The sequence below is a fragment of the Hyla sarda genome, chromosome 4 (assembly GCF_029499605.1).
Source record: "Hyla sarda isolate aHylSar1 chromosome 4, aHylSar1.hap1, whole genome shotgun sequence".
Classification (NCBI taxonomy): Eukaryota; Metazoa; Chordata; class Amphibia; order Anura; family Hylidae; genus Hyla; species Hyla sarda.
In genome coordinates, this window is record NC_079192.1 from 203936339 (window position 1) to 203963268 (window position 26930).

Consider the following 26930-nt stretch of genomic DNA (forward strand, 5'->3'; position numbering starts at 1 on the left):
AGTTTCATAAACTATTTGGTCAGTAAGTATAAATATATGCAACCAATTAGTGTTAAAATAGCAAAAAATCGTAATTTTTTGTAAAAATTTCATGATTTCTTGCATTGTAAAAAAAAACTACAAATGATATCGGCTTACTTTTACTATGTAAACGAAGGACAACTTGTGACAAAAAAACAATGTCAGAATTATCGTGATTGGCAAAACGTTACCAGAGTTATTCCCTAATAAAGACAGACATCCCCGATTTGAAAAAACAGGCCTGGTCTTTCAGGGGCGTACAGGTTTATTTGCATTGGTCCTTAAGGGGTTAAAGAGAAACATAGTTTTCAAAGTCACAGGGGAGAAATGTCTACTAGGTGGTTTGTGCTTCTCCCCAATTGGCTTGGCTGACAGGTCTATTCCTAAACATAAACAGGAGACCTGTCAATCAAGCTCCACTGGTAAGGTAAAAGCCAAATGGAAGCCATTCAGCAGACACTTCTTACTATGTTGTTTTAAATCCATGATTTATCTCAAACTTTGCAGCATTTCAGAGCAAACCCTAGTTCTTTGTACTGAGGAAGCCTGATGATATTTCAAACAACTATAATAATTCAACTTCAAATGACAAAAAAAAAATAAAAATCCAAATATTTGTATGCAAAATAAAATTCCCCTAAAAAGTCTGAAGGATCAAAGCAAACAAGTTTATTATGATACTGCAAGCTACAATGATTATGTTGAAAGTTCTTTTCTTTTTTTTTATATGGCCTAAGATGATAAAAATATTTGGCACATAGCCACATACCTGAAGATTTTCCAGCATCATCTTATCAAGAGCCTGAATAAAGTCTTCATCCTCTGCACAAGGTACATGTTTGATCCCACCTCCTTTAATCATCACCTCCTGCAAAAAGAAGGAACCTTCAACAACAGCTAAGAGATTGGAATTTAGATCTAACATTTCAATCTGCAAAGGCATTCCATTAAAAAACAACCATTGCGACCCTGCAGGTTTTTACTAGAATGGCGATTTGTTATTTTAGGAAACACTGCACTGACCAAAGCACTTCAGTGAATGAAGGTATGTGAAATCTGATGAGCACACCAAGCACTACATTATATCAAGTTTTAACCCAGAGTGAAACTAAAAGTGTCTAAACAAGGGAAGCAATAAAATAGAAATGAAATAAATAATACACTGATTTTAGCAACTACAAGCTTAATATATCAAAAAGTGAGGCTCTTGATGTGGGATGATCAAAAGAAGCCGTAACTAGGATACGCGCCAACTTCCATTTTTCCTGGAAAGCCTGCTCCATTAAGTATTTAGGAGTACAAGTTCCATCTACTTTTTCAGATATTTGCGCGCTTAACTTCCCCCCTGTTGTAGCCCAAATACGTATGGACCTGCTGAAATGGGAAAAACAGGATTTTTCTTGGATTGGCAGAGAGAATATAGTTAAAATGAATGTCCTGCCAAGATTGTTCTATCTCTTCCCAACATTACCTGTCTTCCTCTCATATTCCTTATTTTCTACATTAACCTCCTTAATTCCTAATTTTGTTTGGTCCCACAAATCTCATCGGATAGCTCATTGGACTCTAGTTAAACGTAAATGTGAGGGTGGCCTAGGCCTGGCAGACTGCAAACTATTACATGGCATCGGTCTTATGTAGACTTCTTAACGGTTTTCATGCCCACACAAATAAACTCTGGATTGCCCTGGAATCTTCTCTTCTAGGGTACTCCTTTACTGCCCTTCCTTGGTTGCCTCTCTTGGTTTTACCTACTAATTCTAGGTAACTTCCACCACCCATCTCTCAGTCTCTAAGGACATTCTGTAGAATGTATCTAGTCAAATTTCCTCTTTTCACGAAAGATGGACCATTGACTCCTATATTTGGCAACTCCAATTTTACACCAGGTGTCTTGTGCCTCCAGATTTTTTGATTTTTCGTCCTCACCCCATTGACAGTTTTCTCTATTACATCTGAAGCATCTCTTAAGCCTCTTTCAGAACTATGTCCAGACACTCCCCAGACAGGAAGACTGTTAATGGAATACACTCAATTACTCCACTTCCTTAGCGTCCAAAACCCAAGTCTTTCTTTATTTAGAGACTTGTCTCCTATGAACAACTTTGTACTGCTTCTTCTCCAGTGGAGAAAGCCATTTCCATGATAAATAACTTACTCCTTGATAGAGACCAAGACTGTAAACTTATCTATGTGAGGGGCTGGGAGAAAGAACTTAAAGGGGTTATCTAGGAAAAAAAAAAACTTTTTTTATATATCAACTGGCTCCAGAAAGTTAAACAGATTTGTAAATTACTTCTATTAAAAAAATCTTAATCCTTTCAGTACTTATGAGCTGCTGAAGTTGAGTTGTTCTTTTCTAAGTACTCTCTGATGACACGTGTCTCAGGAGCTGTCCAGAGTAGCAGCAAATTCCCATAGCAAACCTATTCTGCTCTTTGCAGTCCCTGAGACAGCAGAGATGTCAGCAGAGAGCACTGTTTCCAGACAGATAAGAACAACTCAACTTCAGCAGCTGCTAATTATTGGAATGATTAAGATTTTTTAATAGAAGTAATTTACAAATATGTTTAACTTTCTGGAGCCAGTTGATCTTAAAAATAAATAAATAAATTAAAAAAAAGTTTTTTCCTGGAATACCCCTTTAATAGAAAGTTTACAGATAATGAATGGAACTCTTCTTATTTTCATTGTTACAAGCTTTCTAGATCTGGTAGTATGCAAATAACAAATTATAAAATTTTATTTAGATGTTATAGGGTTCCTTCTCTTACATAAGATTTACCCCTGCTCATCTGCTTTATGTTGGAGATGCAACCAAGGAATAGGCACTATGTCCCATATATCTCATCCCCCATCGGTTACTGAATGGCTTGCAGAAGTAAATAGGGTATACAGAATGGAGGACCTCTTGTCTACTAACACTGCTAAAGCTGAAGCAAACTACAGAACATGGCTCCCATGGATATCGTTTACACACTCATCGGATTATCTTAACCTACACATTTCTGGGGATGTACAGACTACTGTTACATCAGGTTCCCCGTCTTAGGCTGGGTCCACACTACGTTTTGTCCCATACGGGAGCGCATACGGCAGGGGGAGCTAAAATCTCGCGCTCCCGTATGTGACCGTATGCGCTCCCGTATGTCATTCATTTCAATGAGCCGGCCGGAGTGAAACGTTCGGTCCGGTCGGCTCATTTTTGCGCCGTATGCGCTTTTACAACCGGACCTAAAACCGTGGTTGACCACAGTTTTAGGTCCGGTTGTAAAAGCGCATACGGCGCAAAAATGAGCCGACCGGACCGAACGTTTCACTCCGGCCGGCTCATTGAAATGAATGACATACGGGAGCGCATACGGTGACATACGGGAGCGCGAGCTTTTAGCTCCCCCCTGCCGTATGCGCTCCCGTATGGGACAAAACGTAGTGTGGACCCAGCCTTAGGTGGGTTTCCTTTATTCTTTTGTGACTCTCAAGCTTTCCTTTTCTCTAAGTCCTCACAAACTACTCTTTTGAATAGAGGAGATAATACCTGCCATATATGCAGAGGTCTCCTAATTGACTGGGTTTGTGAATTTTTAACAAAGCTAGTATAAACAAGTTTTCTACACACTCCACTATACACTTTTATATGCCCTTGATGTTTATGTGATTAATGTTTTCATTTGTACATTCCTTTTGATTTTCCTTCATATCAACATCTATGTCATTCCAGAGAATGTATGGTTTGTTTTATATTATATATTTTTATTTTTTCCCCTCCTTTATTTTTCTTTTCCTGTATCCTTTTATTATTAAAATAAAAATTTGAATGAGAAAAATAATAATACATTGAGATCACTCTTTAGGGGAGATGGCAAAGAAATCATGGGGGCACAGAACTAGACTTTCCATACAGTAAAACCTTTGGTACAAATGCAAGTTACACAATAACAAAACTTCCATAACAGACAGAGCAGAAACAACATGGTTACATACATTGTTTTCTTCATCAGTCTCATTTTCCTTGTTAGAGTCAGTCATATAATCAGTATTTTCTTCCTCTTCTTCCTCCCTTTCTTCTTCTTCTTCATTTTCTGAAGCATCCTAAATGTAAAATGTAAAGGTTACTTAGTTTGCTGAACTTTGCAACAGTAATAACTTAAAAGGGACTTTTAGCAAGCAAATATAAACAGAGTGGCAGTAAAGCTTTCCCTCACCCAAAGAAGAGATTCATATTGGCGCCCTAGATCATTTTACTTCATCAGATAGAAGTAGAATAAAAACTGGCTTTTAGCTGTAACTTCATGTTGCAGTTGCATAGAAAGAGAGCTCAAAACTACTCATTGCATTGCTATGTCCTGTCGATGTTGTCGCCCCATTTTCTCATCTTTATCATTTTATATCTGAGTAATAAATTACAGAATGGTCCACAATATGCTGGTTCCAGTTTTTCAGTAAATTATAAACTTAAAAAATATTACTTATCTGCCAACTTTGACCCTTTGCACCCTTACTAAGAGAAGTGTTCATATTATCCATAAAAACCTTGCATAACTTTACATTAAAGTCTACCTGTAGTTAGCAAAAACTTTTTATATAATGTCAATAATGCCATTATATGTATATTTGTTATATACATTGGTTTAAAAAAAATCTGTATATTTATATATCTATCCACCCTGCCACAGGGTAGGTGATGAATCTGTAGATTAACTGCTGGGGCCTTCATCGATTATGGCAATGGTGGTCCCAAGTCTCCAAGTCTGAAAGGAGGGGAGGTCATGCATGGCCATCTTTGTCAGTCCTGATTGTTGATCTGTACTCACTATATGAATCAGTGATGTTACTTAGGCCTGCAGGAAACATGTACTACATTATCTGTTCTCTGTAGTCCTACATAACACCATAGATCAAAGTGGTAACTCTCAGAGTACAGATAATGTAGTAGTTACCTGAATCAACATCACAGAAGTAACATGTAACAACACATGTAAGAAACAGAGCCAAACCATTCTTTTCCTTGCCCGATGTTGGATCTAACATACAAATCACGATTCTGATGAAAAACAAAAGTGAGTGACTAGAAATGATTTAGTTAATGTAAACAGAAAATGACTGTGGGGTCGCTTTTACTATGTCAGAGGGTATGACCATACTCCCTACTGACTAATGTCAGCACTGACTGGACAGTATCTGATGTTGACCAACTGTCAACAACAAGTTGTAAATATATTCATACATTTTCAAGATGAATAACCAAAATTCTACTGAAATGCACAGTTCTAAACTGTTATTTCATATGGAATTTAAGAATTTACCAACAAACATGTTAGGGGATCTGGCAAGTCCTTTTTTAAAGCCTTGTGTGACCCAAAGATCAATTAATGCTCCAAGCATATTATTTATTCATAATGTATAAAAACTTCGAAACTCTTCAAACTAAAAAGACATCTCTATAAACATTTTCTTCCTATAATCTAATACACCGATTTTTGTCTAATAGGTGTATTAGATTATAACGAAAAACAATCAAACACTCACGTCGTCTTCTTGTTCATTCATTTCGCTTTCATTTCCCGACTGCTCCTCTGTCTCTGCCCCTGCTTCCTCCTCCTCTTCATCATCCTCATACTCTAGAGCTTCACCTTCAGCAATAGAATGTTTTGAATCTTTGTCATTCACCAGACCTTAAAATTAATACATTGAAACAGTTATCAAAAGAAATGCCCATGGTTTTTAAAATAAATAACACAGAATAAAATTAGGGGAGAAGCTTTCCCATAAAACTTACCTCCAATTCTGCTTTGCAGCAAAAAGGTTTAATGTTAAAGAGTACCTGTCATGAAACCATATTTTCTAAGCTAACTTCCTAACCCTAACTCCTTATTGCCTAACTAATAACACCCCTCCTGCCCTTAAATTTTTTTTATGAGCTTTAAAAACCTCTGTATCATACCTTTCCCCTTGCTCACATTGTGTGAGCTCCCGGCAGGAGAAAGCAGGCATTCCCCAGCAGGCCACGTCACTGAAGCCTGCGAAAGCTGTGCCTCGCCATGCCCCGCACACACTTCCTGAGTTTGGTCTCCTGCCAGGTAGGGAGGAGACCAAATTAACTAACTGTTTCACTTGTGCAGGGAACAGTGCAGAGCCACCTAGTGGCCGTATTTTCAATCACATTAAAACCATATAAAAAGGTTGAGAAATGTAAACAACAAGTAAATAGCAAAGGGTCTTATAATTACATAAGGAACAATATATTAAAAGTGTAGTTTGGTAACCCCTTGACTGCTTCAGCCAGCATTAGGCCACGCTGTGTCATGCTAGGCTAAAATAGCGGGGCAAGCAGGGGCAGTGGGGGACCTGGACCCAGGGTACAACCTCCAGGCGCTGGCCATTCAAGACAAGGGGTTGACCGTATATACTCTATGTCTGTGCCCCTTTATCCAGGTCTGGGGAGCTCCCAGACCTGTGTCTTGCCTCCTACTGACACTAGATAAAACGGATACCTTCAACCTATCTTATGTGGATGCCCCGGCGCATTATCTGAGAAGTTGCCCCAAATGCAACTTAACGAAGGCTTCTCTTTTGCATGCGCTGTGGGATTGTCCTAAAGTTCGACCTTTGTGGGAAGAAGTGCAGGCATATATAAAAAGAGTATGGTCAGTGGAGACTCCTCTTACGCCATTGGCTATAATATTTCATTACATACCTCTTTCAGCGCAAGATGAGGGTGGAGGCCCAGTAGTAGCAGTACGAGGGGTGCATTTGTTGCTGTTATCTACGGTCAAAAGCCTACTTAGACAGTGGTTGCAGAAGGAACCACCCTTATTCACGCAGGTGATAGCGAAAATGAAGGGTTTACTTTTCATTGACAGACTGGATACACTACGTGACACAGAAAAGAGGGCTGGGAAATTCTTTAACACTTGGCAATCGTTCATGGAGGATGCATACCCGCCCAGCGAGATACCGGACATAATGAAATAATTTTGTGACTCCTCTTGGTATTCCTCTTGGAGCTAGTCTTTGTGGCTCGCTGGGCGGTCTGCAGATTGATTGATTATCTAGGAGAGGGGGGGGGGGGTTCACCGGTGTGGAGAGAGTTTCTTACCTGGATTTCTTTTTTTTTTTTTTCTCTTCTCTCTTACCTGTTTTTATTTTTCTCCTCTCTGTAATCTTCTCTTCTCTTATGTCTCTGTTTTGTCTGGTGTTATGGTGTATGTTTAGTGTTATATGTTTGGGTGTCCCAGATACAGAATAGCTATTTGGAGTAGGGATCGACCGATATCGTTTTTTTAGGGCCGATACCGATAATCGGTGGAGGTTAGGGCCGATAGCCGATAACTTATACCGATATTCCGGTATAAGTTATCGGCTATTTATCCCCCCTCGACACCGCTGCAGGTCATTGATTTAAAGCGGGCGCTTTAAATCAATGCACTGCAGTGGCTTTTGCGGTGCCATAGGCCGCCGCCGCCGCCACCACCCGCTTCTCTCCCCTACCTGTCAGGGTGGTCAGGGCCATCCATCCTTCCTTCCTGTAGTGTCCGGCGGCATTCCGGGTGGAGGGTGCACCGGACCGGGCTGTCCTTCTCCGGGGGTCATCTTCTCCACTCCGGGCAGGCTCCGGCCTAGTAGCGCAGCATAGACGCCGCTGCGCAGTGACGCCCGTGTGCAGCGACGCACCTTACGTCACGGCGTAGCGGCATCTATGCAGCATACTAGGCCGGAGCCTGCCCGGAGTGGAGAAGAGGACCCCCGGAGAAGGACATCCCGTACCAGTGCACCCTCCACCCGGAATGGTGCCGGACACTACAGGAAGGATGGATGGATGGCCCGGACCACCCCCATTACGGGTAAGTTTATTTATTTATTTATTTTTATTGACTCGGAGGGTGGGGGAGGGGCCCGACCGGTATAGCGGTATGGGCAAAAATCCATACCGGTATACCGCCCAGCACTACGGTGGGGGGGTGCGACATGGTGGATCGGGGGGGGGGGGCGGTCGGTGTGCGGCAGGTCGGGGGGGGGGGGGGGGCGGTCGCTGTGCGGTGGGGGCGGTGCGGGGCATTATGGGCAAGGTAATTGCCGATACCGATAATGCCCAAAATCGTGATTATCGGTCGATAAGATCGGCCATACCGATGATCGGTCGATCACTAATTCTGAGGAGGGAGGAATCGGGTTTTCTAGGTAGTTAGGAATCCTTGGATGTGATGTTCACAGTTATGTGGTTATGTGTTTTTCATTGCATGGATGAGATAAAGGTCTCGCTATATGCCCAAGTTGTATTACGCTGACGTTCACTAGTATTACGCAAAATCTTCAGCTATTTCATTGCGGAAGAGGGGCGACGACCATGAGCACAATGTTTCTACATAATAACAATCTGGTCTTTACTTCATCAGACATATATTACATCAGTAAGGAAGACAGATAGTCTGTTGACTAGCTCTTATTTTGTTTTACTGAGGAAATACTGTCTGTAGTCCCTGAAAATAGGACACTTGTCGCGGACATAGTTATGTCATATTTTATTTTCTATAGCGGCTTGGATTACTGTATGTATGTCTTGCTATGTTTTATTATGTAGATGTTTCAATAAAATATTGTTTAAAAAAAAAAAAAAAAGATACCCTCACTTCCAGTGGGCGGGTATATCCTGCCAGGGAGGAGCAGACTTTTTTTTCCTAGTGTCAGCGCCTCCTAGTGGCAACAGAATATACCCATCAGTATAGAGCGACCGAGAATCCCCTACATGCTTACAGGACAAATGTAACCAGAAAAAAAGCAACTACAAAGAATTGTGGGAAAGGAGTAAGAAGCAAAATGGAAGCAATTATTATTGCACAACAAACCTCCATGTTATTGGGTATTTAATAATGCTACAAGTGTTTACTTTTATTTCTTGTGGCACCAGGGACATCTACCCTGCAGTTAGATAAAGGCAAACAACTTAAAAGGAATGTTACCAAGCACAAAAATAAAAAAGAACATTTAAGAAAATGTCCAAGTCTGTCAGTAGTAGAGCATTCTTACTAAAAATGGATTCAAATTGTTTCATAGTCTTCTCACAAAGCTCAAAGAAGCAACTAAAAGTTTTTGGAATGGTTATCAGTTCACAGGAAGAGGGAAAAAGGCTAATTTTCTGTTCTCAATCTTACTACCTGCTAAAAAGTGAGCAGGATCCAGGAACATCCTTGAAAACATGTTGTGAACCACTCACCTAGTTTTACTAGAAACTCTCGTTCCAGATCTTGCACTTGTCTGACAGCTTCGTTCAATGAGTTGCAGAGTTTCATCTTTGGCCTCAGCAGCTCCAGGGTATCACTTATCATATAGTCAATGTCTATAGGAAATGGGTGGTCTTTTGTCCATACATCCAGGCTTTTTTTCCACCAGACATAGCGCTAGAAATTAAAATAGAGTTGCAAATTATGTTCAAACATCACCCCTACCAAAAAAATGTGTATTTTTTGCAAGCAGGTACTATAAACAATGTACAGGGAAGATATAACTACAACGTGTAGGTAGATCCACTATAAGTGTTAGGAATGAAACAATATGGCACCTGCCTTCAACAACAGGAATAAGTGAGAAAAACTATAGAGCATTGCACATTTTGCTGTGGGAGACAGGTCCTCTTTAATGACAATTTCCAATATACTGTATGTATACTTCTCATTAGGGATGTAGTCACAACAATGCTGATAAAAACTATTTAGCCCCTTAAGGGCACAGCCCATTTTGGCTTGGAGGACAAAACCAGTTTTCATTTTTTTTGTTTCGTTTTTTCCTTCTCACCTTTAGCCACAACTCAAATGTGCCATTCACAAACTCATATGAGGGATTGCTTTTTGCACAACCAATTGTACTTAGTAATTTTCTAAGTGGAAAGAAAACTGCCATTTTTTTGTGGGACAACATTATAAAAAATATACCTATATTTTAATACTTTTTTATTATTGTACTGCTTTAAAAAAAGTCAAACTTCTTTTGTTAGAAAAGTATGTTTCAAAATTGTCCTTTTAGGACCTCCTATAACTTACATATTTTTTATGTATACGCAGTTGTATGAGGGCTCATTTTTTGTGCAATGATCTGTATTCTTAATTGGTACCATTTTTTTGTATATGAGACTATGAATTCACTTTTTATTTAAATTTTTCCAGAATGTGATGCGATCAAAAAAATGATACCCTCACTTCCAGTGGGCGGGTATATCCTGCCAGGGAGGAGCAGACTTTTTTTTCCTAGTGTCAGCGCCTCCTAGTGGCAACAGAATATACCCATCAGTATAGAGCGACCGAGAATCCCCTACATGCTTACAGGACAAATGTAACCAGAAAAAAAGCAACTACAAAGAATTGTGGGAAAGGAGTAAGAAGCAAAATGGAAGCAATTATTATTGCACAACAAACCTCCATGTTATTGGGTATTTAATAATGCTACAAGTGTTTACTTTTATTTCTTGTGGCACCAGGGACATCTACCCTGCAGTTAGATAAAGGCAAACAACTTAAATTATAAAAATTATACCTATATTTTAATACTTTTTTATTATTGTACTGCTTTAAAAAAAGTCAAACTTCTTTTGTTAGAAAAGTATGTTTCAAAATTGTCCTTTTAGGACCTCCTATAACTTACATATTTTTTATGTATACGCAGTTGTATGAGGGCTCATTTTTTGTGCAATGATCTGTATTCTTAATTGGTACCATTTTTTTGTATATGAGACTATGAATTCACTTTTTATTTAAAATTTTTCCAGAATGTGATGCGATCAAAATTCAGCAACTTTTGACTTTGATATTTTTATTTTATGCTGTTTACTGTAATTAATATTATATTTTAATATTTGTGACATTCCCGCATGCATGGGGAACACACACACACACACACACACACACACACACGTTTATTTTATTTTTTACATTTATTAGCAAAATGGGAAAAGGGGCAATTATTATTTATTTATTTTTAAACAGGGGAGGGGTTCCTTTACTTGTTTTTTCTTTTTTAATATGTTTTCTAAGTCTCTACAGTAGTTTATTTATAGTAATCTATTGATTGCTACTAGTGTTTAGTGCGAGACATTGGCATTGCACTGATCAGTGACATCTGCAATCTATTTGTACAGCCTGCCAGAAGGCAGACCATAGAGATGATTCGCAGCAGAGCAACATTAATTAAGTAAGGAGACCTTCTGGCACAATTCTGTGGGAGGTCCAATGAGTCCTTCTAAGCCCTGCAGATACTTTAGATGCCGTAATCATTATTGATCACGGCATCTAAAGGGTTACTGGCAGGTCACTGATGTCCACCATTAGTGTCGGGTTCCAGGTTGCTGTTTACAGAAGCCATCTTTATCCTGGCATCATGTTGGGAGACTTGCATGATTGCGGGACCTTGTGCCGTACATGTACATCGCTGTGCGTCAAGTACCAGGGCATGTGTCCTCTATGGGTTAAAAAGGGGATGTAAACAAAATGTAAAACCTAAACTAAACCACATATTAACAATGAGGATCTTTTAATATCAGTGAGCTAGCAAATGAGTATAGTAAAATGCATCATACCTGAAAGTAAACAAGGAAACAGTCAAGCTTGCGTTTGCTAGATCCTCTGTCAAAATACTGTCCACAGGTATCGAGAATGGTGCACACTAATCTGATTCGAAACAAATGCTCTGGTGGATCAAGGAGACTGGAGCTGCCATCTGAGTTAACACCAAAGGATATAAAGGAGTAAAGTGTACGGAATATAACTGCAGATTCCACCATCCTGTAGTTGTACAGCTCTCCAAGAAATTTAGCACTGCTTATACGGCGCTGGTTAAACTTTGGCTGATTAACCTATTTGAAATGTAAAAAAAACAATAAAAAATAAAATAAAAAAAATTATTATATATTATATATATATCTCCCATTAATGAACCAGTCTGTCGTTTCAAACTTCACTCCATGTGACAGCCTATGAGATTCCTAACATATCTGTTAATCAGATTACAGATTCAATTTATCAAAAATGAACTTACTTCAGAAAAAAAAGCCTAGTTTTACCCACTAGGTGTCTCCATTTTTTGCAATCTGCTGTCCACTGCCTGGTAGGGTTTATGTACCTGCAGTCTGAACCTGTCTCTTTCCCTAAGGAGGAGCAAAGCTCTGTACTATGTCAAAGCACAGCAGAGAGAAGTGTTTTATGCTAGGCCTGGTACACTTTAAACATTTTCTATTTTAATCTGCACTGCCTTTTCAAGGTTCCATATCCTTATCCATCAGGTTTAATTAATGAAAAATTAGAAAAATCTTACTTTACATTGCATAAGTGTTTTCCCAGTTAAATCATTTCTCTACTATAGACAGGACTAGTGATAAACTTGTGATCACTGGCAATTTGACCGCTGGGATCCCTCACAGATCGAACATATGTCCATTCCTTAGCGTGCACGCGTGGCTACCAATGCTATTACTATGGGACTGATTAAGATTTCTGAGAGTGATCTGCACCAGTCTCCTAGCAGTGAATGGAGCAGAGGCCAGCCGTGCTTTAAGGCTGCCAATCACAGAAGGCATTTCGGGAATGCTGGGAATCCCACCAGTTGTACCTCCAATCAATCACACATTCATCAAGTATCCTGTGGATTTTAATTCTAAGAAGGTTTAATCACCTGTTTGAAACAGTCAGGGTTTGAGTGTTCTGACTGCCACTGATCCCTAGATATACACTGCTCAAAAAAAATAAAGGGAAAACTCCTCCTAGATCTGAATGAATGAACTAATAGTATGAAATACTTTCGTCTTTATATAGTTGAATGTGCTGACAACAAAATCACACAAAAATGATCAAAGGAAATAAAATGTATCAACCCATGGAGGTCTGGATATGGAGTCACACAAAATCAAAGTGGAAAACCACACTACAGGCTGATCCAACTTTGATGTAATGTCCTTAAAACAAGTCAAAATAAGGCTCAGTAGTGTGTGTGGCCTCTACGTGCCCGTATTACCTCCCTACAACGGCTGGGCATGTTCCTGATGAGGCATCCGCCAACTCGTGGACAGTCTGTGGTGCAACGTGGCATTGGTGGATGGAGAAAGACATGATGTCCCAGATGTGCTCAATCGGATTCAGGTCCGGGGAACGGGCGGGCCAGTCCATAGCATCAATGCCTTCTTCTTGCTGGAACTGCTGACACACTCCACCCACATGAGGTCTAGAATTGTCTTGCATTAGGAGGAACCCAGGGCCATCCGCACCAGCATATGGTCTCGCAAGGGGTCTGGGGATCTCATCTCGGTAGCTAATGGCAGTCAGGCTACCTCTAGCAAGCACATGGAGGGCTGTGCGGCCCCCCAAAGAAATTCCACCCCACACATTACTAACCCACAGCCAAACCAGTCATGCTGGAGGATGTTGCAGGCAGCAGAACATCTGTCACATCTGTCACGTGCTCAGTGTGAACCTGCTTTCATCTGTGAAGAGCACAGGGCGCCAGTGGCGAATTTGCCAATCTTGGTGTTCTCTGGCAAATGCCAAACGTTCTGCACGGTGTTGGGCAGTAAGCACAACCCCCACCCTGTGGACATTGGGCCCTCATACCACTTTCATGGAGTCTGTTTCTGACCGTTTGAGTGGACACATGCACACTTGTGGCCTGCTGGAGGTCATTTTGTAGGGCTCTGGCAATGCTCCTCCTTGCACAAAGGCGGAGGTAGTGGTCCTGCTGCTGGGTTGTTGCCCTCCTACGGCCTCCTCCATGTCTCCTGATGTACTGGCCTGTCTCCTGGTAGTGCCTCCATGCTCTGTACACTACGCTGACAGACACAGCAAGCCTTCTTGCCACAGCTCGCATTGATGTGCCATCCTGGAGGAGCTGCACTACCTGAGCCACTTGTGTGGGTTGTAGACTCCATGCTACCACTAGAGTGAAAGCAACGCATGCATTCAAAAGTGACCAAAACCTCAGCCAGGAAGCATAGCAACGGAGAAGTGGTCTGTGGTCACCACCTGCAGAACCACTCCTTTATTCAGCGTGTCTTGCTAATTGCCTATAATTTCCACCTGATGTCTGTTCCATTTGCACAACAGCATGTGAAATTGATTGTCAATCAGTGTTGCTTCCTGAGTGGACAGTGTTATTTCACAGAAGTGCGATTGACCTGGAGTTACATTGTGTTGTTTAAGTGTCCCCTTTATTTTTTTGAGCAGTGTAGCTGGAAGAAGCATGTTGCTAAGTGCTTCATGACCTGGCTCCCTGCAATCTCTCTCTAGCTGCATTAGACAAAACTAAAATTTTATGCTGGAGTTCATCTTGCACAGCAAGATGGAGATTGAATCAAGCTGGGGAGTGATGTGCTTAGCGACATGTTTTTGCAGACTATACCTATAGAAAAGTGGGGGTCTTAAAACTCAAACCTCTTGACACAGGGACATGTTAATAACTGCATGTACTATATATTACCTCCATTCCTAGACGAATGTCTTCCAATACACCATCCACCACATGAATTCCAACATCCTCTTGGTAAAGCACCAAACCTGCTAGTAAGTTGGCGACACAGTGGATACTGTTGTACTTCACATTCCAAATGTTGATCATGCAGCAAATAACATAATCTTTCACCTCTGAATCCTGCCAAGGCAATTTCCTCATTTGCCGTAAAACCTAAAAGGAACACATATCTTGAGCATAGATAACACATTTTTAATTCAGAGCGGATTTAAAACATTCTTTAGGTAAATCTGGGATTAGGGCCAGAAACATTCTAACGCATGATTCCTTCTAGGATCTGACCTAAAAATCTGAAGTAAACAACTGTCATCCATAATAGTGAATTATTTAATCGTTTAGAAACCGCTTAAAGGGGTACTCACCGTAAAATCTCTTTCTATTGGGGGACACAGAGACCATGGGTATATGCTCTTGCCACTAGGAGACGCTGAAACTAGGGGAAAAAAAGTCGGCTCCTCCCTGGCAGGATATACCCACCCACTGGAAGTGAGGTAATCAGTTTTGTCACAAAGCAGTAGGAGAAGCCAACCAAGAGACAAGTCCGAAGGACCCTAGAAAGGAATCCTGGAGAAACACTCAAGAACCGGAAAAGGCTATCCGGACAAGAATGAAGACATGGGTGGGTGCTGTGTCCCCAATGAAGGCTACGAGAAAGTTTTTACATTGAGTACAAAAAAAATCTCCTTTTCTCAGTCTCTCTTCATTGGGGGACACAGAGACCATGGGACATACAAAAGCAGTCCCTGGGGTGGGAAGAACACCACCAGAGGAAGGGAGTCAGTCTGGAGACTGAACCCCAGCCGGCTGTAAGACTCACGGACGAGACCCTGGGCTAAAAGGCAACCGAGGCCTGGAACTGAGTGTACCGCAGTTCCCACTGTCCATAGAGATGGACTAGGATGCCAATAAAGGGACTGTCCGTAGAAGAGACTCTAAACCAACAGGGCACAGAGAGAGACAAGAAGGGGTGATGCAGAGACCCGATGGGCCAACCAACCTGGAAGTAGCTAGGAAACCAACTCCAAGAAGCACAGAACCAGACAGAGAACAGGGAACAAGAAGAGAACCCCATACAGAGGACCAACCAAAACCAGAGAACCTGGCAAAAAAATGCCAGGGAGAGCCAAAGGCAAGTCAGTCAAGGTAAAGACCAGAAACTTCTGGAAAAGAGAGACAGAAACCGTCTCCGGAGAGGCATAGTGCAGAAGTTCTGAACTAAAAAGCTATAGGTGCCAAAAAACACAGCGTGAGCACCCGAGGAGAAGAGCTGACTCGGAGAGGACACCACAAAGGCTGAACAATGGGAAGAAACCACAGCCATGCTGCAGCTGAAAAATAGCCCGACTAGAACAACCCGGTAGCCAGACTTGCCGTCCAACCGCTGAAGTAAATAGATCCTAAAGGAGGAAAAGGAAAGTAAGGCGTAACCTGGAAAACCGGTACGGCGACATGGAACTGGAGACTCTCGAGACACCGGGAGGTGCCCTACCTGTAAAGGGAAAAAAAAAAAACAACAACCTCAAAACACACCGGGAAACATACTGCTATGTCGGGACAAGAAGAAGAGCAGTACAGAACGACCGCCCCACAATGGAATCGTGGAGAAGCCCGGGCAGGGGCACTACACGTGCCTGGCAATCATCATGAAGGCCCGAAGGACTAGGGGGACCGACCCAGAAAATAAGGTACTCCACAGCAGTCTAGGATTAATTGGCCTTGGACCCAGCGGTTGGAGCGAACCAGAGCACTCCCAGCAATGTTTTGTCAGGATGGAAATGGAGGGAAAAGCAAAAGGGGACCCAGCTGGGACTCCCAGGCTCCTGGAGTGGCAGTGAAGGGAGGAAGAGAGCAATGGCGGACTGGCTGTCGCTGAGCTATAAACGATTGCATAAACCCCTCCTACAAGGAAAATGCCCCAGCTGCATGAGTAGCAATAGAAAACCAGAAACAGGAGAGCCAGGCTGCAATAGTGAGCAGTAAGCACACAAGCAGAGCCGGCGAGAAGCATTTCCGATCACTCCCAGCAAAAAAACAAAGGCCCAGCAAGGTACCCCACCATGTAGGGGGAAGTGCGAGATGGCTCCATCTTGGCAGAAGAAAGTGCTCAGTGAAAAAGTGAAATTGGCGGTAGTTCTCTAGTAGTCTACCGTGTTAGTGCATACGTCCCCCCCCGGAGTGTCGTTGGTAGTGTGTAGCGGTTCTATCCCCCGTCTTCGCAGAGGTTTGTTAGGTAAGTGCCAGTGTGGCTCCATGTCGTTCAGCCCGGGTTCGTAGTGCCGGGGCAGGCTCACCCCCAGCTGGGTCGCTTGCCTCCTCGCGCTCCCCTAGGCTTTTGGTACCCTATTTTTCATGCTTCTGTTGTGTCCTCCCCATTCCGTGTCCCCCCCGGCGCTCACCTGGCCCGCCCAGTTCCCGGTCCCGAGGGAGTGGAGTTGCGCCTGCTGCCGGGCTCGGGGACCCCGTCCCACGCTCTAGATTGCGGCCACAGGGCTGCGGGGTCTCCATTCGCCCCGGTGGTCGGCGTCGCTCCATGGTTACTCCTCCTCTCCAATCCAGGGGGCGAGAGGGCGCGTGCTCGCCTGGCCCGGGGCCCGCTCCCTGCTCCAGCCAGCACCGCGAGGCGGTCGGGGCTTCGCCGGCCCGGCGTCCCGCGTCATCACCCGGCGCCGCGCCACCACAGGAGGGGCTCCTGCTCTCCGGACCCGGGGCTCCGTCCCTGCGCCCAGCTCTGCGGTGACTACGGGGCTGCAGGGGCGGGGCTCCGCCGTCGCGGGGGGTGGCGCCACTCCCCAGAGTCACACCATCCCTGCCATGGGGGCTGGCCAGGACGTTCGCCGGGTGCCGTCCCACAGTCGGGTCCGGGCGCTCTCCCCCTTTTGCTGTCTCCCGGCTTGCTTGCGCATGGTCGGGTGCTGCGGGGGGCGGGTTCGAGGCGTCCTGGATCTGGGCTGTCGGGGCGTGGGCACCGGCATCACCCAGGTTCGGCCACCATATCTCACACCGGCCCCTCAACATTAATGACTCTAATATTTGTCTTACCCTTCAGGTTCCTTTGTTGTTCCTAAGCTCCACAAGTGGCTTCGCCTTTCAGCTTTCAGCTCAAGGTATAAAAAAAAATACGCATATACTGATTTCACTTCTTCTCACATAGCCATCAGTTCTCACTTCCGCACGGCATTCAATCATCCTGGCCAACACATTTCACGCGCCGGACCGGCCGCTAACGCGGCCCAGGGCCTCGGGCGGCAGACCCCCCCCGGTACAGCCTGGGCCCGTTCGCGTCAGTGGGGGGCCTTGGTGTAGCCCGTTGTTCCTGACTTGCTTCAGCGCAACGCAACTCGACACACACGAACACTGGGTCATCCGTTAACTGACACACCCCAAAAAAAGAAAAAAATTATTTAAAAAAAGGGGAAAACTCATTCTTAGCCCACCACGTCACGCACTCATCACGTCAGGCACTCAGCTGCCACCCCTTTTTTCACTTATTTGTTGTCTGTCTCTGTGTATCCCCTCAGCCGTGAGCCGGGTCGTGCCTATTCAGGCTCCCTCTATTCCCACAACTCAGGATACAGCAGGTCAGTGTTATAAGACATCAGCTAGGGTTGTTCAGGTACCATCCCGGTTTCTCACTAGCACCTAACTTTGTCTACCGGCACCCGTTACTGGCCCGGACAGGTTCCGACGCGGCATGTCGCAACCATCTGACATTGAGGACACCCTCTCCGTCCCCGAGACCCCAGTAAGCGCTTCGGACCGGGGCAGCGTGTCCTCCTACCGTACCTGGACAGTCCCCAAACTGATGCAGGAGCTCAGAAGGAGGGGCACCCCCTTTCCGGCCTCAGCTAAGAAAGGGAAGCTGTTCAACCTGCTGGGTACAGATCGGGCCCCCCCGGCGAGGCAGGCAGCAGCATCGGACCAAGCGTCCAGTGCTTCACTTTCACAGCTCCACACCATGATGAGCCAGGTGCTCACGTCAGTGTCCGGGCTCCAGGCTAGACTAGAGGACATGGAACGCGCCAGGGTCACGGACACAGCTCCAGGCCCCGCTGTTCCTGTTGCTTCTACCTCTCAGGCTCCGCCTACAGGTATGCATCAGCCTCCCCCGAATATTACACCCGCACACTTTATCCCGGCAGCAATTAAAAAAGACATTCTGGAGGGTAAGAATGTCAACTTGGCTCTTCTGCTGATAGCCACCACGGACATCAATGACACCAAAACCGTTGCCTCTGGCGATCTCGCTGTCACCTTCAAAAGCAAAGATGCCAGGCTCAACAGGAAACTAACAATTAACGTCATAGCCTTTGGGCTATTTAGAGACGTCATTTGCTCAGTTAGTCCCAGTCGCAGGGAGGAACTCGATTTGTACCTCCACCTTCTACGAGTACCATAAATCTTTTGCGGCTAAAGCAGCTGCTTCTTTCGAGCAATTCAACTACACGACCAACTGGGGAGCCGTAGACACCGAACTTTACTGCGAGTATTTCGCAGGTCTAAAAGCCCCCTCCTGCAGCTGGTGCGGGGTCACCACACACACCACTAATTGGTGCCCCCTGAGCAAAGACCAGGCGGAAACAAGCACCTACAGGAGCCAGAATATCTCCATAGGCCCCAGTCAGAGGAACTCTCCTGCGCTAGACAGGCTAGGTAGGCCGGTCAGGTTTCTGGGCAAGACTCAGATATGTAATAATTTCAACCTCTCTGCGTGCACCTACAGCAACTGCAAGCTTCTCCATGTGTGTTTTCTCTGTTTCCGGGCCCACCCCAGCTCCATCTGTTCTCAAAAGGGTACCCAGGCGTGACTAGGCGTGGTGCGGGTTGACGCCCTGGCCCGCATTCTAGCCAGTCACCCTGATCCCTGCTGGGTCAGATGGCTAGTTGGGGGGTTTCGTGAAGGTTTTCACACGGGGTTGGTCGCGTTGCCTCAAAGCACGCATGAATGCCTTAACCTACAGTCAGCGCTCGCCGAACCCATGGTGGTGTCAGAACTACTACAAACCGAACTTCTGAAAGGCTTCATGATCGGCCCCTTTGATGTACCCCCTTTTTCTTGCTGGAGGGTTAGCCCGTTGGGGCTAGCCACTGGGAAGTTTTCCAATAAAATAAGATTAATCTGTGACCTCTCTGCGCCTTACTCTTCTAACATCCCAAGCATCAATGCACTGATCCTTTCCGATCAGTTCAGCATGAAATATTCCACCATCGATCAAGCCATACAGGCCATACTACAGCTGGGCAGGGGCACGTGGCTCTCCAAAGCTGATATTACCGACGCCTTCAAACTTCTCCCCATCAAGCAAGACCTGTGGCAGTGGCATGGGGTAAAATGGGCAGGCAAGTATTACTTTGCCACTAAACTCACCTTTGGAGCCAAAAGTAGCCCCTGGCTTTTTGATCAACTAGCCACGGCCTTACACTGGGCCTTACAACATGTTTCCAACTGTCACTACACCATTCACTATCTGGACGACTTCCTGTTGCTGGAACACCCTGGTCACAGTCCCTCCAATCTCAGGTCACTGTTGGGGCTGTTCAAGGAAGTTGGGGTCCCAATCGCACCCTATAAGACCGAAGGCCCGTCCACTCAACTCACCTTTTTAGGTATCATCTTAGACACCGAGAAAATGCAAGCCAGTCTTCCCCAGGAGAAACTGGCTAGGATCCGTGAGGTTATCCAGAAAATTACCAAATGCCACACAGTATCCAGGGTGGAGCTCCAAAGCCTCCTAGGCATGATGGCCTTTGCGATGCGGATCATACCGCAAGGTAGGTCATTCATATCCAGACTCCTGGACTTACTTCCTTCAGTTTCCGGGCAGAGGCATGTCATTCGAATCAACAGCGAGGCAATGTCAGACCTGGTCATGTGGGGTCACTTCCTGAGGAACTGGAACGGGATCTCGTTCTTTGTCCCCTCAGCCACGGAAAGGTCCCCCTCCATGGTTTCTGACGCTTCAGCCGTCGGTTTCGCCGCTCTCCATGGTGCACATTGGCTGGCCAGTCCTTGGCCACAGGACATACTGCTTATCCCGAATTTTCACGAAACTTCGGCCTTATTCGAGATCTACCCAATAGTGGCAGCCGCTGCCGTATGGGGTGGTTCGTGGGTCAACTCCACTGTCCGCTTCAGATGCGACAATGTGGCCACAGTAGATATCTTGAGGAAAGGGCGTTCTTGGTCCCGACATATCATGCGTTTTGTCAGAAAGTTTGTCTTGATCGCTCTTCAGCATAATTTTCATTTTTGTGTTGAGCACATTGAGGGTGCCAAAAACACAGCAGCAGACGCTCTGTCACAAGGTAACATGAAGCTGTTTTTTCAGGTACACCCAGAAGCAGACATAGTCGGGGTCCCAGTTCCCTCAACACAGTATCTTCAGATGGACTAACAGACTTCATCACGGTGGCAAATTCTTTAATCAGACAGTCCCTTGCACCCAGCACCACACGGGCATATGACGCAGCTCTAGCCTCTTTTTCCGCGTTCATGCACAAACAAGGTCTCCCTGCCACAATTTCGGTGCGTTCCTCTCTTGCTTATGTTGGTTTCTGCCACTCTTCTCTTCACCTCTCCTACAACACCATCAAGCTTCACTTAGCAGGGTTACAACACCATAGATCCCTCTCACATCCCAACGCACTGTCTATACTATCCACTAACCCTATTAAGGCGACACTCAAGGGCATCCTTGTCCTGTCACGTCCCAAGCCACCCTCCCGTGCACCAGTCACTGGCGACCTTTTCCGATCCATGTCCTCACTTCTAGACACTCACCCGTTTGGTCCCAGACTCAGTACTGTCATCAAAGCAGCGATCTACTTGGCCTTCTACAGGTTCTTGAGGCCGGGGGAGTTCACACTCTGCGGTCGAAGGTCACAGGGTCCTCTCCTGAGCCAACTATCACCGCACGGGCAGGGTTTGCACTCGCTCTGTCTTCCACCAAAACCTGTAGATGGGGAGCCACCATACGCTATTTTCCTACTTTTCACCAATGGTGTCCGGTTCTGGCCCTCACACAACTCCTTTCCACGTTCCCTGGACGGCCAGCGGACAGCCCTCTTCTGCCGGTCAATGGGTCAGCACTCTCCTCTTCCCAGTTCACCAAACACGTGCGGTCCCTTGTCAGAATCCTGGGACACGAGCCTAGTTGTATTTCAGGTCACTCATTTAGGATCGGAGCAGCCTCTGTAGCATCTAAACACAATGCCCCTGCACATATCATCAAGAAGTACGGTCAGTATTATACAGTTTGTATAGGTCCCACTCTAGGCTCTTCGAGCCATGACCACAACTACAAATGCAAGTAAGAAGCAAACGTAGCAACCCACACCGTTGGGAGGAAACACCCCATTGGGGCGAAACCTTGGACCCTGCGAAAAAAAGGGGAAGCAGATGGTGCGGTCACGGAGCCATCCTAGCCGATGAATAAGGCAACAGTGCAGGCTCCTGAGCCACCCTGTACAGGAACCCAGGACGATACCTGGAGGCATTGGGGGGGGGGGGGGGTTGTCTGCAGAACAGGCCGTCGCACCAGCAGGCCCCAAGCCTGAACAGAGCTGCCTGACCACCACAGACCTGTGGAAACAATTACACAGGAAGGCCTGAGGTACACCCCATCGAAAAGGAGGGGAGGAAGGCTCTGCATGAGCAGAGTGTCCAGAGCATATGTAGGGACACAGACATGGGTACCTCATATTAGTAGAGGGGTACCAAGACTGCCACCACGAAGTGAACCACAGACAACCAAATGTCCGGAAGCATGGAAAGTAGCCTCAGCACTCAACGGCAAGCCACAACCATGCCCTGAGATGACTAACATTACGCTGTTAGAAAGGGGAACCAACAGTGCTGCTGTGAGGTCCATAGAACCTGCAGGAAATTCCCACACCCCATCTCTTAATTGAGCTAAACACCAGAGCTACAGTCGCAGACTAAAGAGATGAAGGATGATTGAGGTACAGGAAATATGCAGACACAGTCTGACTTACTGGTAGAAAGGTCCAATGAATCCACAGAGCCACTTCTTCGGAACTTCACACTGAAAATGAGTCACTGGACGTCTACCGCTGGAGCAGCAGGAATGGGGAAGGTGACCTGGTGGATGAAAAAACCATGCAGACAGTCTGGCTAATTGGCATAGGGACTGTGGACACACCAGTCCTGTCCTCGGAACCACACACTGAAAGTGGCTTTCCAGCCCTTATCCGTGATAGCAGCAGGCCTGTGGGGAGGAATCTCCAGGCACCGCATAACGGCCCACCACCGCATATGCTCCCTCACAGAGCGAGATCTCTGCAGAATTAGGTATGGCAGAGGCATAGGGCAAAAAACATTGTGCCAATATCTGTAAAAAAAGGCGGACCCCATATACAGTCCCAGAAAAGGACCCAGCAGATATTAAACTGATAAAAACAGATATTACAGGCAAAAAAACTGTAACAGCTATTAGATGCCACAGATGGAGCCACAAAAAAAACTCAATACCATTAACAGCCGCTAGAGGGCGTTTTCCAGTCAAAAAGGCCAGAGGAAGACAATTAATTTTTTTTTAAAAGGAACCTGGCGTGGGCGCCCCGCGAATTCCCAGCATTAATGCCAAATCTGAACACGCTACGGGGGAAGGAGAGGGGCAGAGCTAAACTCCGCCTGAGAGAGATGCAAAATTGCGCCGATCCTTGCCCATCAGGACGGGAGAAGAGAGGAAATGCGGGTGTCCTGTGACACCCTGGAAAAAGGGCCCACCCTCCAGGAAAACGATGCTCGTCACTGCTGGAGCGGAGTGGGGGGAGTCGCAGCTGCGGAAAGGATCAGCAGGCTGCGACAAGCACCACCGACACTCTGTGCTAGTGCCTAAAAGCAGTAAATCGCGTGCCCCGGCAAGTCGCCGCACAGCTTCACTAAGCCAGCAGCTGTGTACAGCCAGCGGTGACTGTGAGCGCACTAAACAGGAGAGGTGATGCATCGTGCTGTAGGAGCGCTTGCCACTCCGACAGCGGTGCCTGGCTAGACAGGCTTCCACTGAGCTGGAGGAGAAATGGCCCTGTACCAGGGAGTCAGAGGAGGGAGACAGCCTCTGACATCCCTGGTAGCGTGAACAACTACTGCAGCACCCTAAGCCTGGAGGGCTTGTTGCGGGAGGAGGCGCAAAGTTCCATTCATGAGAGGCGTAGAAAGGAGCTGGGCTTTTCCTCTCCAGCGCTCCCAAGAGAGCGCCGACAGAGGGGGGAGAGAGTCCTCCCTCAGTCTCCTGATTCAGGCGGCTGCCCTGAGACAGAAACGGCTGAGAGTCCACTGGCGGGCGGGAAGCAGGCAGAGGGTATGATATACTCACCCACGGTCTTCATATACTTACCCAGACGGCTTCAACCAGCTTAGGGCCACGCTGCTTCATACCAGGCTAAGATAGCGGGGCGTGCAGGGGCAGTGGGGGACCCGGACCAAGGGTACAACCTCCAGGTGCTGGACGTTGGCGATAAGGGGTTAACAGTACATATTCCATGTCTGTGCCCCTTTTTCGCATATGGGGGAACAGGTTGCTTCATACTCCTGAACCCCCACCTGAAAATGAGAAACAAAAGGGAGGAAAAAAGCTAACTAAACAGCCATTACTAGAAAATAATTTAAAAAAAGACCGGGTCTGGGGAGCTCCCAGACCTGTGTCTTGCCTCCTACTGACACTAGATAAAACTGATTACCACACTTCCAGTGGGCGGGTATATCCTGCCAGGGAGGAGCAAACTTTTTTTCCTAGTGTCAGCACCTCCTAGTGGCAAGAGCATATACTAGGGATCGACCGATTATCGGTTTGGCCGATATTATCGACCGATAATCGCGATTTTGGACATTATCTGTATCGGCAATTACCTTGCCGATATGCCGATAATGCCCCGCCCCCCCGGCCAGAGACTACCATCGCCGCTGCTGCCCCATTGCCTCCCCCCATCCTCTGCCCACATACCGCCGCCACTGCCCCATTGCCTCCCCCCATCCTCTACCCACATACTGCCGCCGCCCCATCGCCTCCCCCCACACCCGATGTTATAATTACCTGTTCCCGGGGGGGCCACGATCCTTCTGGCTCCTGCGCTATTGCTGTGCCCTGCGCTGCGTTTTGACGTTAGTGCGCACAGTGACAGCGCAGGACGCCGACCGAGCCAAAAGGATCGCGGACCCCGGGAACAGGTAATTATAACACCAGGGATGGGGGGAGGCGATGGGGCAGCGGTGGTATGTGGCCAGAGGATGGGGGGAGGCAATGGGGCAGCGGTGGTATGTGGCCAGAGGATGGGGGGAGGCAATGGGGCAGGGCGGCGGTATGTGGGCAGAGGATGGGGGGGAGGCGATGGGGCAACTGTGGTGGTTGGACTCAGGACAGGCAAGGGGAGAGAAGCGGGTGGCGGCGGCGGTCTCTGGCACCGCAAAAGCTGCTGCAGTTCATTGATTTAAAGCGGGCTTCTGCCCCGCTGGGGGGGGGGTTTGAAATAGCCAATAACTTATACTGGAATATCGGTATAAGTTATCGGCTATCGGCCTGAAAGGTGACAGATTATCGGTATCGGCCTTAAAAAAATCGATATCGGTCGATCCCTAGCATATACCCATGGTCTCTGTGTCCCCCAATGAAGAGTGACCTAGAAAATTTTTTTTTAATCAACTGGTGCCAAAAAGTTAAAACAGATTTGTAAATTACTTCTATTTAAAAAATCCTAACCCTTCAAGTACTTATCAGCTGTTGTATACTACAGAGGAAGTTGTGAAGTTCTTCTCAGTCTGACCGCAGTGCTCTCTTCTGCCTGCCACCTCTGTCAGTGTCAGGAACTGTCTAGAGTAGGAGCAAATCCCCATAGAAAACCTCTCCTGCTCTGGAAAGTTCCTGACACGGACAGAGGTCAGCAGAGAGCACTGTGGTCAGACAGAAAAGATAATTACAGCTGATAAGGACTGGAAGGATTAAGATTGTTATATAGAAGTAATCTGTTTAACTTTCTAGCACCAGCTGTTTAAAAAAATACATAAAAAAAATTCCCCAGGAGTACCCCTTCAAATTTGCCACAAAAAGGACTTGAGGATACTGGTGGATAGTCATCAATGCCAGACAGATGCTGCCAAGGCAAATAAAATTATTGGTTGTATTAAAAGAGGCTTAAATACCAATGACTAAAACATAGTTTTAGTGTTAACTGTAAATGCAATATAAATACTGAAATGCTATATTTAAAAATTCAAACAGCCTTTATCCAACTAAGAGTAATGAATTATGTCTTACCTTTTCTGTTGTAACTTTGGATAGATCTTTATACAGCAGTTTCCTAATGTACTCCTGGAGAGGTGGCCGCTTTTTTCTGACAGTCTTTTCAGCTGGAGGTGGATTGCAATAATAATAGGCATTCTCCACCATTGTTACATATCGTGCATCCAAATGCATGGCTTGCTTTTTGCGCATCATTTGTTCCTGAAGAAAGTAAAGTAAAATAAAGTATTAAAGCATCTGTAAAAACATTTTTTATGTGGTAACATTCCATCTATATCACATTTTATATTAGGACATGAAAAGATGATGTTTACGCAGTAACATTAGTACAAGTGTGGTGTTATAATTGGCTGGTTCCCTCATAGCTGTAAACAAATTTTAACCTATCAACCTAACTAGGATAGGATGGGATCTTTATAGCATAGATAAGTAGATATTTTACACTTACAGTAAATTCTCTTTCTCGGAGGATCCATTGGGGATGCCGGAACCATGGGTATATCTTGCTGCCACTAGGAGGCCGACACTAGGCAATATAAAAAAAAGAAGTCTGCCCCTCCTGGCAGGATATTCCATGCCTACTGACTGGGCTAATCAGTTTAGTCCCAAAGCAGTAGGAGAGAACTGACAGAACACAGAAAATATGGTTGTCCGAGGAACACCCCAGACAAAAAAAAAAAACAACAAACACACTGATAGATAACCGAAACTCAAGTCAACAAACCAACAATGAATGGGTGGGTGAAGTTTTCCCCAATGGATCCTCCAAGAAAGAGATTTTACTTTGAGTATATAAAAAAAGGATCTACTTTTCTCGGTCGGCTCCATTGGGGGACACAGGAACCATGGGACGTACCAAAGCAGTCCACGGGGTGGGGAAAGCAACTCGCAAAAAATAAGGCAGAAGGCTGAGCCACCGCCGCCTGCAGCACCTTGCAACCCAAGTTAGCGTCAGAAGATGCAAAGGTGTGCACCTGATAGAATTTGGCAAACATGTGCAGTGAAGACCATGTGGCCGCCTTACAAACCTTCAAGGCCGAAGTTCTGTTGTAAACCGACCAGGAGGCCCGACAGAACGGGTTGATGCGCCGTAATCAGAAAAGGCGGAACTTTCCCCTTACAACGGTAAGCTTCCGAAATGGAGGCATGGAT

The 26930-nt window shown here is 45.7% G+C and overlaps 1 protein-coding gene across 7 annotated transcripts in view; it reads right to left on the reverse strand.

The window, feature by feature from the left end:
- UPF2 (UPF2 regulator of nonsense mediated mRNA decay) overlaps positions 1 to 26930 on the reverse strand; it is a 96144-nt gene that overhangs the window by 19875 nt on the left and 49339 nt on the right. For all 7 annotated transcript variants that reach the window (XM_056573316.1, XM_056573314.1, XM_056573319.1 and 4 more), the window contains exons 12-18: positions 25794 to 25979; positions 14473 to 14676; positions 11588 to 11863; positions 9236 to 9419; positions 5551 to 5696; positions 4006 to 4113; positions 791 to 889 (exon numbers count right to left, since the gene is read on the reverse strand). In XM_056573316.1, coding sequence (XP_056429291.1) covers positions 791 to 889; positions 4006 to 4113; positions 5551 to 5696; positions 9236 to 9419; positions 11588 to 11863; positions 14473 to 14676; positions 25794 to 25979 — 1203 coding nt within the window. The remainder of the gene's footprint in view (positions 1 to 790; positions 890 to 4005; positions 4114 to 5550; positions 5697 to 9235; positions 9420 to 11587; positions 11864 to 14472; positions 14677 to 25793; positions 25980 to 26930) is intronic.